At 45.2% G+C, this 14,167-nt stretch overlaps 1 protein-coding gene across 1 annotated transcript; it reads right to left on the reverse strand.

Moving 5' to 3' along the window:
* Positions 1–2,011: 2,011 nt before the first annotated feature.
* LOC136157417 (mucin-3A-like) lies at positions 2,012–5,693 on the reverse strand. The gene is made up of 4 exons (XM_065919315.1): positions 5,678–5,693; positions 4,938–5,051; positions 2,116–2,660; positions 2,012–2,038 (listed from the first exon to the last, which is right to left on the reverse strand). Exons 1-4 carry the CDS (start codon positions 5,691–5,693, stop codon positions 2,012–2,014), a joined length of 702 nt encoding a protein of 233 aa, XP_065775387.1.
* Positions 5,694–14,167: the final 8,474 nt, after the last annotated feature.

The following is a 14,167-nucleotide window of genomic DNA, read 5'->3' on the forward strand; positions in this document are numbered from 1 at the left end:
GCTGGCCAGAGCGAGCGTGGAGCCGAGGTCCACGGTGGCGGTGGAGGGGGCGGTGGATGGGCCCGCGGTGGTTGCGGGCGTGGAGCTGGGGGCTCCCGTCCTGACCGAGGAGGGAGGGAGATTCGTGGATGTGTGCAGCGTGGTGGAGGCCGGGAGCGGTGAGGTGAATGCGGACGCGAGGGTGCTCCCGGGGGAGCCGATGGTGGAGGAGGTGAGGACCGGGGCCCTGGACGGTGCCGTGGGCACGGGTGTGGTCACCAGAAGAGTGCTAGCAGCCCTGGTGGTGTGGGCAGCAGAGGCCGAGGCCAGAGTGGCCGTGAGAGAGGTGGCCGTGGCTGCGGTGTCCCTGGGAGTGGCGACCTGCGTGGTGGACCCGGTGGAATTGCTGTTGGTATGGGAGGGGCCTTTAGTGTGTGCCACAAACACAGAGGGCAGAATCCATGGACTTGTGTGTGCGTATTTCTCCCAATTCACTGAGTCTGGAAATAATTGTTTGATTACAGATTGTTCTTTGGGTTTGTCTTTTTCTAATATTGTGAATCGGTGCATTGCTGTTTTCTGTGTCATAAGCAACTTCTCTGAATTTCTCCTTTTGTCAGTCACTGGCATTATTTCATCTGATTTTGTGGTTTCTGTAGTCTTTTTGATGTTTATTGTGTTATTTGTTGTTGTTTTGTTATTTTCTGAAAGAGCCCTTTTCTTCCTTACTGGATTTCTCAGATTTCGAGGCGTAATTTTTGTTCTGATGGCATGGGCTGTTCTCCATGTCATTGTAGGTGTAATATTATTTGTGTTCAATGTGCCTAATATTTTTTGAATATTGTAGTTGGTGTTGGAAAAATCAGTAGTATTTTGCTGCTCTTTCAATAATCTGGATAGAGTAATTTTGGAATCATTGTCATTCATTGTTTTCATGCTTTGCCTGGTTTTGAGTTTGGTGGGTTTTCGTAATATGGTATTGTTACCATTACTACCGGAATATAGGATTATTTTTGTGGTTGTCTGTGTCCATCTAGAGTTAGGGAAAACTGAGGTTATTGCAGATGTTTCTGTGCTTCGTGTTTTGGAACCAGTTTTACATACGTTGCCTAGAGTACTCTGTGGTGTGTTCGGCGTGAGTGTGGTTAACATATATGTTTTCAAACTCTCTGTTGTCTTTGTCATGGAAGGAGTGGGCAGCATGGCTGTCGTTGAGGTGGCATGCTCTGCAGTGTCCGTGGGAATGGTGATTTCTGTTGTGGATCCAGTGGATTTGCTCTTGTGAGTTGAAAGGGCAGCACTGGTGTGGGTATTTTGGAATCTGGTAGTCAGAGTGGAGAAAGGGCTCCTGTCTCTGGTCAAAGGGGAGGCCTGGTCTGTGGTTGAAGCAGATGAAGACTGATGCTTACTGATGGGTGATATCAAGGTACTGGTGGTCACTGAAGTAGAAGCACTTGGATAAATGATTGTATTTGTGAGAGTATATGATGGTGTGACTGGGGCCGCAGAAGTAATCTCTGTTGTTAGAGCCTCTGTAGAAACATCAGTGGTAGTAAGAAATGTGGTTTTCCTGGTGGAAGAAGCATGAGATGTTGGGACCCTTGTCTCGCCTGTTTCTGTAGTGGCTACAGTGGTGGGGGGTGGTCCCTTGGCAGTGGATGTCACGTGTGTATCAGTGCTGGTTGGCGCAGGGCTGGATTTGGATGTGGTAAATGTGGCAGGACTGGTTGAGGACATGACTGGAGAAACTGAAGTAACCGAGGCAGTGAGAGTTTCTGTGGGAATGTCAGTCCCTGGAATGAGTGTTGTTTTCATGGAGCCCATTGTGTTCACAGGAGTTGTGTTTGGTGTACCTATTCCAGTGGTTGCTTCAGTAGCAGCAGGTGCAGCTGGTGTTGTAGGTGTTGTTAACATGTCAGTTGAAGTGGGTGCTGGAGTGGTGGCTGTGGATGTTTTAAAAGTACTGAGCATGTCTGGAAGTGAAGTAGTGGTTGTAATCAAGTCACTATCAGTGGTGGGTGAGAAGCTTTTGTCAGACACTGTTGTTATCAAGGTGTTCCTAGAAGTCAGAGAAGGGGTAGTAGCAGAGGTAGGCAGGATTGTTGGGGTAGGAGACGCAGCTGTGTGGACACTTGCCGCGGCTGGGGTAGTCCTTTTAGTGGTACCAGTCATAGAGGAGATCAGAGTATCTGGGGTTGTGTGTGTGGCTGGGACAAAGGAGGAGAGTGGGGCTGTGGTTGTGGGAGTTTTCCCTGGAGTGGTGACTGTGGGGGGACTGGTCACGGCGGAGGTGACTCTCTTGGTTGTTGACACGGGATAAGCACTGGTGATGGCTGTCCGTGGTGTCTCTGTCCCCGGCGTGGTGGGGTGAGAGCTGGGGAAGGACACGTGGGTCTGGCTCACGCAGGTGGTGGTGGGGTAAGTGGTGGTGATTATGAGGCTTGTTGGATTGGTGCACTCTGTCGAGCCCATGTAGACGATCATGGTAGGTGGGCTGGTTTCAACCTTGAAGACAAACTTGGACGTGGGGATTGTTGGGGGGTTGGAATTGATGGGTGATTTGAGCAATGTTTTAGACAGGGATTTCGAGTTAGGGGAGGTGGTAGTAGTCATCGGTATATTTTTCCTACTCTTAGGAGTGGGATAAGTTTTGGGGGTGTTCAGTGGCCACTTTGCTGTGCCTTTGGTGTGTGGGGGATTCCTTAGAGCAGAGCGCCAAAGCTCATTAGAGGTGGATGTGGCCGTGGCTGAAGTTCCTGTATTGGCAGTAGAATAGAGGAACTCAGTGGTAGGTCAGTCTGTCACCTTAACACCACATAGGTTACTCACTTCCCCATATTCCAGGTACGTGTCACAGAAGGTAGGAAGTGCCACCAGTTATTCCCCCATCAGAGCATTTTGGGGCCTGGGTCCTTCAAGTTTCTAAAGGCCAACATCTGGGGACTTCCCTGGTGATCCAGTGGCTAAGGCTCTATGTTCCCAATGCAAGGGAGCCAGGTTTGATCCCTGGTTGGGGAACTAGATCCCCCGTGCCACAACTAAGAGTTCGCAAGCCGCAACTAAAGATCCCACGTGGCGCAACTGAAAGATCACATGTGCCGCAACTAAGACCGGACGGAGCCAAAGACACAAATGTTTTTTACAATAATAATAAATAAATGAGGGCCAAAACATCTGTCTGCTCCCCAGGGCAGCCTCCCCATGGGAAGTTGCAGTGGAGACACCCTTGATTCCTTGGTCACCTTGTCTGAGTACTGACCTCACAGTCCCAGAATGGCATGTGCTGAGCATGCAGGTTCCGCAAAGGTCCTACCTCCTGCCATCGCCTCTCCCATCCCTTCCTCCTCACACACCCACGTCCCCCTTACTCTGCTCCTCCCACCCTCACCTGCTGCCCAGAGTCTCCGTCCCTTCTGCTTCTGGGCCCCACCCTCTGGCCCACCTCTGCCCCTCTCCCTGTGACCCACTCCTGTCTGGGTTGACTCTCCTCTTTGGAGAGAGAGAGAATCCAGCCAAACCTGGGCTGAGGATGGGGACCCATCATGGACTTTGGGAGACAGGGTTGCAAGGGAGATGGAAAGTTGCCAAGAGAATACCAAAGTGGAAGATGGAGACTGAAGCTCCGACTTCACTGAGTTTGAGGGGCAAGAAGAGAGGACCACACACAGGCTGAGATACAGGACAGAAAAGGAAACTTCCAGAAAGAGACACCTCGGCAGGCAAGCATGAGTCCTGGGAGACCTTAATGTTTAGCTGTGTTAATAACAAACATAGATATGTTTTTGAGACTTCCCCGGTGGTCCAGTGACTAAGGCTCCATGCTCCCAGTGCAGGGGGCCTGGGTTTGATCCCTGGTCAGGGAACTAAACCCCTCAAGCTGAATCTAAGACACGGTGCAACCGAATAAATAATATTCTTTTTAAAAAGGTACCAAAAATATGTATTTTCTATTACCTATTCTATCTCGATTAACTAGTCTACAAACATGAGCCCTTCTCTCTACAGATACGGTATCCTCAACCCCATTTTACAGGTTACCACTCTCACCAGAGTGAAGCTCAAAGATCTCATGACACTGAGGGTGACCGGCAGACACAGCAGTTGTGAGCAGGAAACACTCAGAACCCCTGCCCTCTCTGGGGTTAGCGTCCTCAACTAGACTCAGCACGTCTTGGGAACCATCAGGATCTCCCCCCACCACCCTGCCAAGGACACCTGTGTCCAGAAACGTGGGCTGGGTCGGGGTGGGAGAGTCAGGGGCAGAACTGGAGGAGGGGCCACCATGACCAAAAGTGGAGATGCCCCAGAGAAAGGAGGGGTTCCCAGGGCAGACACAGGTCCCTCAGGAGGGCTGAGTGAGCGGAAGTAAAGGGAGGGATGGGGCTTCCCCAGGGACTCAGTGGTAAAGAATCTGCTTGCAATCCAGGAGATGCAGGAGGCGTGGGTTCAATCCCTTCATTGGGAAGATCCCCTGGAGAAGGAAATGGCAGCCCACTCCAGTACTCTCGCCTGAGAAATCCCGTGGAGAGAGGAGCCCAACGGGCTACAGTCCATGGGGTTGCCCAGAGGGAGGCAGCACTGAAGCGACCAGGCAAGCGCGCACAAAGGGAGGGAGAATCCAGGATGGAGGAAGCGTCAGAGCTGGGGGAGCAGGAGCAGCAGGAGGAAGGGGGCTCCGAAACCTGAGTCCAAGTGGGAAGAGCACTCTTCCAGAAAGAGGTTATCTCATCCAACTGATGCACGCGGACTCCTGCAAACCTGCTCGGCCCCTGGGGGAGAGCAGCCCCTGGGACCCAGCTGCCCTCCCCTCCCTCTGCCTCGGTTCTGCTCGCACAGAGAGCTCTGAGGGACCCCTCCTCGGGCTCCTTAGACCTCAGGGTCCCCCCAAACAGGCACACACACTCTGCCCTGGGACATCAGGACGGTCTCCGCAGCCCTCCCCCACCGCGCCTCCTCACCTGTGGACCCCAGGAAGGCCCTGAGCATCCAGAGGAGACGCAGCACCCTGAAGAACTGCATGGGTCCGGAGGCGCCGCGGAGGCTGGGAGCAGAGCCAGCGCCAGCACGGGGGACTGCACCCGGGAGGCGGCACGTGTGCACAGCGGCACCAGACGAAGTTATCTGCCCTGCCTGGCGTGGGGGCTGAACATAGCTTCACCTTTGCAGGGCTCCACCTTCCCCCTTTCCCCCCTCCTCCCTGGATCTGATGTTGCTGCAGGGAGGGTGGACTGCCTAGAAGATAAGACAAGCCCAGGGGGTGTCAACCAGGAAGAGCTGCTGGTGGCCCAACCCCAGGATGCCTGGCCCCCTCAGAGCAGTTCCTAGGACACTTCCCTTCCCTACCCTTCCCCTGCCCTCCACCAAGAACTAACAAAACTGGACAGAGAACTCACTTGGCCAAGACCTTGGACTCCGGAGTCTGGGGCCTCTCCTCAGTTTCACTCCCATTGGTCTAGACGGTAAAGCGTCTGCCTGCAATGTGGGAGACCTGGGTTCAATCCCTGGGTCAGGAAGATCCCCTGGAGAAGGAAATGGCAACCCACTTGCCTGGAAAATCGCATGGATAGAGGAGACTGGTAGGCTACAGTCCATGGGGTCGCAGAGTCAGACACGACTGAGCGACTTCACTTCCACTTTTCACTTTCTTGCTCTAGGGGGGGAGAAAAATGTGTTCTTCTTCACTCCCTCTGCCCCTCACTGTTCCCCCTCTCCATCTTACGCTTAGCTTGACTCGGGCCTATGACCCCACTGCTAGAGCCGGGGAACAGTGCAGAATTTCATCAGAAGTCATTTTAATATCAGAGGACTTGGTCCAGGTCTCAGAAGAGGAAACGCAAATGGCTAGTGGAAACAATCAAATAAAACGACTACTTTTGACCTAGCAGATTAGCAAGTACTAGGAACTTTGATTCTATCCAGTGTTGGGCAAAGTGGGAAGAATAAACACTTTTACGTGGCTGGCAGGAGTATAAGTGGGTTGGGCTGCTTTAAAAAGGCAATTTGGTGGCATCTATTAAAATTTTAAATGCACGTTCAAGGACGCAGTAATTCCAACTTTCCAACTCTGTGTTCAAGAAGCACTTTAAGGAGGCATTCATAAGAGTGTTTATTGCCATCCAGTTTATTGCACTTCCAGTAGAAATTGGAAACAACCCAAATAGCCCTCCATAGGAAACTAGGACTATGGACAAGTCATAACATAGACTACCATGTTCAAATCAAAAATAATGGCACTGTCATGGCAAGGCTCTAAGAATGGTTTATACAGTGAATCCAGTACACAGTTTTGCTAAAACACACACATATATGTTTCCTATGAATACATACATACACGTATACACATACATATGTATAAGTGCATTCAAACTTTGGAAAGAGACTCACTTACTCCAATAACAGAGGTAAGGTTAGCTCAAAGAAGCATAAAGGGACGAATATTGGGAATGATTGTCAGGCAGCTCTGGCCCTATCTGTAGTTTTTACTTTGACAAGCATTGTCTCCTTGACCAGACTCTAGCCTGGCCCCCCTGAGTCTCCTTCTCTGCTAAGCCTCAACCTTGAACTATAAAGACTTGGACAGACACTAACATAGTTTCTAACCACTCAAGGTCCCTAGGATGACCCCAGCCCTCCTTAAAAGTGCTGATCTAAGAAAACTCAAGGCTGTCAGAACTTACTAATTGTTCTAGCCAAGAGCTGAGGATGGGGCTCCTGCCACCTGGGCTTTGTGAAGCATAGGAGCCTAAATTTGTAAGAATGAACAAGAATGCATTGCTCATGCACACGTGCTCAATTGCTTCAGTCATGTCCAACTCTGTGAGACTCTATGAACTGTAACCTGCCAGGCTCCTCTGTCCATGGGATTCTCCAAGGCAAGAATCCTGGAGTGGGTTGCCATTTCCTACTTCAGGGGATCTTCCCCACCCAGAGATCGAACCCCATTCTCCTGTGTCTCCTGCTTTGGCAGGTGGAGTCTTTACCACTGAGCCACCTGAGAAACCAGGTAGCAAATCAAGATGAGTTTCACATGGACTACTCACCCCTTTGGGGAATTTTTCACTTTCCCAACACTGCTGAGCCCTTGCTTGCCCTCTTGCCTACACCTTCACTCTCCCTTTAAAATATCATGCACACGTGCTAAGTCACTTCAGTCACATCCAACTCTTTGTGACCCTATGGACTGTAGCCCACCAAGCTCCTCTATGCATGAGATTCTCCAGGCAAGAATACTGGAATGAGTTGCTATGCCCTTCTCCAGGGGATCTTCCTGACCCAGGGTTCGAACCCATGTCTCATATGTCTCCTGCATTGGTAGGTGGGTTCTTTACCACTAGCATCACCTGGAAAACCCTTTCTAGTATCACTTCTGTGCAGATATAAGTGGAATTCAGTTTATGCTAGACTCTTTCTCCTATTGAAATAGTATATTACTGATTAAGATCTGTCCTTACCACTTTAATGTCTGGCTTTGTTTATCTTTGACAACTTGGAGAATATGTTTCTAAAGGTAATTAAAAAATACTTTAGAGGAATTTTCTGGGAAGGCTGTGGGCTAGGATACACCAGGGCTTCAACTTCCCGGAAGCTAGACAACAACTGCTTTAGCAGAATCTGTGTGCTCTAACTATTTTGGAATTTTAGAGTCTGTTGAAGGCTTGAAACTTGCAGGGGAAGACCTGGGATGGTAAACTGCAAATTTTGGTCAATTTTAGTTCTTAGCACAGTAGCAGCTACACATTCAACACTTCCAGCCATATGGCAGGCAGCTATGCCTGTGTTCCTGGAGTTGCTCATGCACAGCTTGTGGGAGCTAGGGTAGGCAAAAACAACCATGTACTCCCAATGTCAAGGATATGTGCTCTGATCCACTGATTGCTGCTGATCACATAGGTGTGGGAAAAGATGTAAATGGCCATAGTTGCTGCACTTCTCCTGAATTCTTACAAGCCCCTCCCTCTCCACCTGAAACAATTTCTGGGTGATTTAAAGGCCAACAGGCCTCCCCCCTTCATTTTTTTGTCTTTTCTCCTTTTGAGAGTCAGATATTAAAGACTAGGACATTCAAAAACAACTGCATGTATGGGGAAGATTTGAAAGTGGCCATGCATGCCTAGGGGAAGTATTAGACCTGACAGGATTTTAATTTGTATATTATGCTGAGAACCTTGGCACAGAGACAGAGCACAATAATCAAAAAATAAAAGAAAACAGCAGGCCCTAGGGAAGGACAAGAGTCTGATTTCCAGAGTTTCCACACTATTAGATCCAAATATTTATTGTTCAACAAGAAACAAAACATTAGCAAATCAAATTCAATATTGCATTCAAAGGATTACATACCATGATCAAGTGGGATTTATTCCAGGGATGCAAGAATGAGTCCATATCTGCAAAACAATCAACATGATACACCACATTAACAAAGTGAAAGATAAAAATCATATGATCATCTCATTAGATGTAGAAAAAGCACTTGAAAAATTCAACAACTTAAGATTTTTTAAAAACCTCTCAATCAAATGGGTATGAAAGTAACATACCTCAACATAATAAAGACCTTCTATGACAAGTTCACAGCAAACATCATACTCAATGGTGAAAAACTGAAAGCTACCTCTTTAAGATCAGGAACAGCACAAGGATGCCCACTCTTGCTCCTCTTATTCAACAGAGTATTGGAAATCCTAGGCAAAGCAATTAGGCAAGAAAAACAAAAGGCTCCAAATTGGAAGAGAAGAAGTAAAACTTTCACTAGTTGCAAGTGACGTGATTTTATATATAGAAAACCCTAAAGACTCCACCAAAAAAACTATTTGAAAAAATAAATGAATACAGTAAAGTGCAGGGAATGAAGCCAATATACAAATATATGTTGCATTTCTATATTCTAACAACAAACTAACTGAAAAATTAAGGAAACAATCCCATTTATAGTCATAGCAAAAAGAGTAAAATACCTAGGAATAAATTTAACTAGTGAAAGACCTGCACAATGAAAACTGTAAAACACTGCTGAAAGAAATTGAAGAAGACACAGAGAAATGGAAAGATATTCTATGCTTATGCCCCATAGAGCCATCCCCAAGTTCCCTTCAGTTGACCCCAGTATGCCATACGCATAGTCATTTTTTTAAAGGTATTCTGTACTCATGGATTAGAAGAATTCACATTGTTAAAATGTTCATACTACCTAAAGCAATCTACAGATTCAGTGTAATCCCTACCAAAACCCCAACAATATTTTTCACAGGAATAGAACCAAATGTTCTAAAATTTATATGGAACTACAGAAGACTCCATCAATCTGTTTTCTGTATCAGTGAGTTTTGTTTTGGTTTTAGATTCCATATCTAAGTGAGATCATGCAGTACTTGCCATTTTCTGCCAGAGTTATTTCACTTAGCATAATGCCCTCAAGGTCCATCCACGTTGTTGCAAGTATCAGGATTTCCTTCTTTTTATGGCTAAATAATATCAGATTGTGATATTAGAATATTTTATATATATATATACACACACACACACATTTCCTTTTCCATTCATCCATGAATGGACATTTTTCTGTCTTGGCTATTGTAAATAATACTGCAGTAAATATGAAGGTGCAGGTATCTTTTCAAGTTAGTGGGTTATCTTCCTTGAATGGATACTCAGAAGTGGAAATGCTAGATCATATAGTAATTCTACTTTTGATGTTTTCAAGGATCCTCCATACTTTTTTCCATAGTGGTTGCACCAATTTACATTCCCACCAACAGTGCATAGGGGTTGCCTCTTTTCCACATCCTCTCCAACACTTGTTATCGCTTGTCTTTTGATAACAGCCATTCTAAGGGGTGTTAAAGTGATATCTCACTGTGATTTTGATTTGCATATCCCTAGTGATCAATGATGCTGAGCACATTTTCTTCTACCTGTTGGCTCTCTGTATATCTGTAGTATGTTTATGATATAGTAACATCGTGGGTAAAATGCTTTTCAGTATAGCTTTTGAAACTTCTGTTTCCATACGAACTTTGTTCCTTGTGAAAATTTTCCCATTAATCAATATCCCCCTTCTCTCTTCACCCCTGCTTCTCTCTTCTTCCTTGTCTTATGTATGCTCAATGATTCCTAAGAAAGGAGTACCTAGCTCACCCTATTCATGTACTCAAGATCATAAAGTGGCATTTCAAGTAGCACCCAGTTCTGTTCTTAACTTTTGTGTTGGCAGTTTTATTTTATCACCACCGCTTTAATGTAGTTCCTATAAATTCATTATATAAGCTTTATGATTTAACGCAAACACTCCAGCCTGAGAAAAAGAAAGTGGGGGGTGGGGGACGGGGAGGGAGTAAGAGAACAAGAGTTTGCCAGTTTCTATTTGCAATATGAATTGATATTACTGCCATCATTTTCATGGCAATGAGGACTAATACCCTAATTAATTTCAGTATGAGATTTATCCTCTTAGGAGGAATGCTCACATTAAGTTAGAGAAATGAATGCCACCATTTATAGATTTATGAGTTTGGTTTTTTTTTAAACTCACAGGAAGCTTGCGCAAGTATTTCTCACATAGCAACTGATTTCTGAGAACTGTGTATAAGGAAGACCAAGTCGGCTTGAGGACTTCTGAAGGTTCACCAAAACGATTTCAACTCAAGGAAATTTAATCTCACCTTTCCCTAGCATTTATTTCTTCTCTTAGTCAGCTTCCTAAAGTCTGGTGTATTAGAAAGTTCTGTTAACACTAGCCTACCCTATACAGTCAGTCCAGGAACAACTATAAATATGGAGGGCACTATTGCCCTACTACTTATAATGCCAATGGGCTTCCCTGGTAGCTCAACTGGTAAAGAATCCGCCTGCAGTGCAGGAGACCACAGTTCGATCCCTGGGTTGGGAAGATCCCCTGGAGAAGGGAATGGCTACCCACTCCATTCTGGCCTGGAAAATTCCATGGAGTGTATAGTCCATGGGTTTGCAAAGAGTCAGACACGACTGAGCGACTTTCACTATAATGCCAACAGAATACTGAACAGTAAACACTCAACTAAAATGTAACTGAAGTTTTGGACCAAAACTGGTGAAACTGAAAGATGTGTGTGTGTTGAGTATCCCAGACCATAATCTGACACTCAGTTTTTACTTCCTATTAGTTACAGTCTTGTTGTTTCAAAGCTCTTGGGATTTTTTGTTTGTTTGTTTGCCTTTGTTTTCTGGTTGGAAAAGTTGATTTTGTAAAACTACGCATTTATAAATACAAATTTGCTCTTAATAGTGAAAATCACTCAGTCATGTCCAACTCTTTGCGACCCCATGGACTATACACTCCATGGAATTTGCTCTTAGAATTTGGTTTTTTGTTTGTTTGTGAGGGTGGGATGTTTTGAGAGAACAGCATGTATATTATCTATAGTGAAACAGATCACCAGCCCAGGTGGGATGCATGAGACAAGTGCTCGGGCCTGGTGCACGGGAAGACCCAGAGGAATCGGGTGGAGAGGGAGGTGGGAGGGGGGATCGGGATGGGGAATACATGTAACTCCATGGCTGATTCATGTCAATGTATGACAAAAACCACTACAATATTGTAAAATAATTAGCCTCCAACTAATAAAAAATAAATAAATAAATAAATAATAAAATAAAAAATTAATGCACAAGTCGTCCTCTGGCTTTGATGAACCTCAGTTCTTGCTGAGTTTGGGGTTTGTTTTTTTTCAATTCTGATATCTAGACCAACTTCCAACTCAAACCACTCTAAGAAACCCTCTTGCTTCCAAGTCTTAGGAATGTTTCAGAAGTTAAAACTATTTTTTCCATGTCAGTGATCTTAAAAACTATCCTTTTTGTTGTTTAATCACTAAACCATGTCTGACTCTTTTGAGACCCATGGGCTGTAGCCCACCAGGTTCCTCTGTCCATGGGGTTCCCAGGCAAGAATACTGGAGTGGGTTACCATTTCTTTTTCCTGAGAATCTCCCCCACCCAGCAATCAAACCCCATCTCCTGCACTGGCAGGCAGATTCTTTACCACTGAGCCACCAGGAAAACCTTAGAAAAAAAAGAGAGAAGAAGCTATCTTAGGAGTTTTTATTTTAATAGTTCTATTCTCTAACTGCAATCTGAAGTAGCTATAGCATCTAGCCTTGGTGAATTGGTTCAAGTGTGCATTTTATTCAAAAGTAAAATTTAAGATAAAATATATACTAAACACATAGATATCTAGAAAACTTGGCTTGTGGTCCACAATGATGGATTACTCAGTAACTGTTATAGGTAGCTTTTGGGTCACACTTTTCATTTCTGGGTAGTGCTTTTACAATTCATTCCACTTTTATGATGTGAATGAATGCCATATTTTAAAAAATATTACCAGGTCCAGTACCATTCTTACACTTTATACTACAGGAAATTTCATTTAATGGGTTTAAAATAAAACATTGTTGATTGGACTGTTAAAAGCAAACTACTATTCCTCAAGTTTACATGGAACATTCATTCACCAAGATAGACCACATTCTCGGCCATAAAACACACCTGAACATATTTAAAATAGAAATCATACAATGTCTGCTCTCAGACCACAATGGAATTAAACTGGAAATCACTAATAGAAAGGTAACTAGAAAAACATCATACTACATGGAGATTAAACAACCCACTTCTAAATAACACGAGTCAAAGAAGAAATCTCAAGAGAAATTTTAAAATACATTGAACTAAATGAAAATGGAAATACAACTTATCAAAATTTGTGAGATGCAGTGAAAATAGTGCTTTAGAAGGAAATGTATAGCATTGAATGCATGTATTAGAAAAGAAGATCTAAACTTAATCATCTAAGTTTCCACCTTAAGAATTCAGAAAAAGAAGAGCAAGTTAAATCCAAAGCGAGCTGAAGAAAAGAAACAATAAGAATTAGAGCAGAAATCAATGTAACTGAACACAGGAAATCAAGAGGAAAAAAATCAACTAAGCAAAAGCTGGTTCTTTGAAAAGATCAATAAAGTCAATAAGCCTCTAGCCAGGCTAACTAAGAAAAAGAGAGGGACTTCCCTGGTGGTCCAGTGACTAAGACTTCACACTCCCAATACAGGGGGCCCAGGTTCAATCCCTGGATGGGAAACTAGATCCCACATGCCACAACTAAGACCCAGCAGAGCCAAATAAATAAATAAAAATAGTTTTAAGAGAAAAAGAGAAAGGGCACAAATTACTAATATCAGAAATGAAAGAGGGGACATCACTACAGATCTCCTGGACATTAAAAAGATAATAAAGGAATATTAAGAATAACTCTATGCCCACAAATTTGATAACACAGATGAAATGGCTGCTGCTGCTGCTAAGTCACTTCAGTCATGTCCATGTCTGTGTGACCCCATAGATGGCAGCCTGCCAGGCTCCTCTCTCCCTGGGACTCTCCAGGAAAGAATACTAGAATGAGTTGCCATTTCCTTCTCCAATGCATGCATGCATGCTAAGTCACTTCTGTCGTGTCCGACTCTGTGTGACCCTATGGACAGGAGCCCTCCAGGCTCCTCTGTCCACAGGATTCTCCAGGCAAGAATACTGGAGTGGGTTGCCATTTCCATCTCCCCAGATGAAATTGACTGGTTTCCTTTTTGGTTTAAAAACTAAATGCCATACATGCAGGGCAAGGAGAGACTGAAAGAGTGCCCACGGCAGTGCCCAGGTGGGATTGTGTATTCTCAAGGGTGTTGGGTTACTCTTGAGATACAGTGACTTGGTTAGTGTAGTCACAGCATGTCCTGTGAGTTCTAAACAACACCCAAGGCAACTAAGGGTTTGGGGTCATCCACTAGGGTTCCAATTGATGAGGATTTGATTAACCAGTGCCTTGTGAGCTGGGATGTGGGGGGGGGGAAGATGGCCTCAGACCCTTGCAGACAAACCCAAATGTCCTTTTGTTACTGAAAGGTATGTCTGGGGGTCAGCTGCTCGCCACTCAAAAGTCAGTAAACAGGCCAGGTTGATGGAAAGGAAAGTTTGCTGTATTTCAGATGCTGACAACTAGTGGGGGGAGGGTGATGGACATCTGCCCAAAGGCCGACTCTCCCCACCCCCGACAAGCAGGGGGTGAGAGCTTTTATAGATGGTGGGGGGCGAGTGGCGGGAGGGGTCCATGCAGAAACAGCATAGTCATCTCTAATAGTCACTTTCAAGTCGGTCATCGGTG

The sequence above is a fragment of the Muntiacus reevesi genome, chromosome 2 (genome assembly GCF_963930625.1).
Source record: "Muntiacus reevesi chromosome 2, mMunRee1.1, whole genome shotgun sequence".
NCBI lineage: Eukaryota > Metazoa > Chordata > Mammalia > Artiodactyla > Cervidae > Muntiacus > Muntiacus reevesi.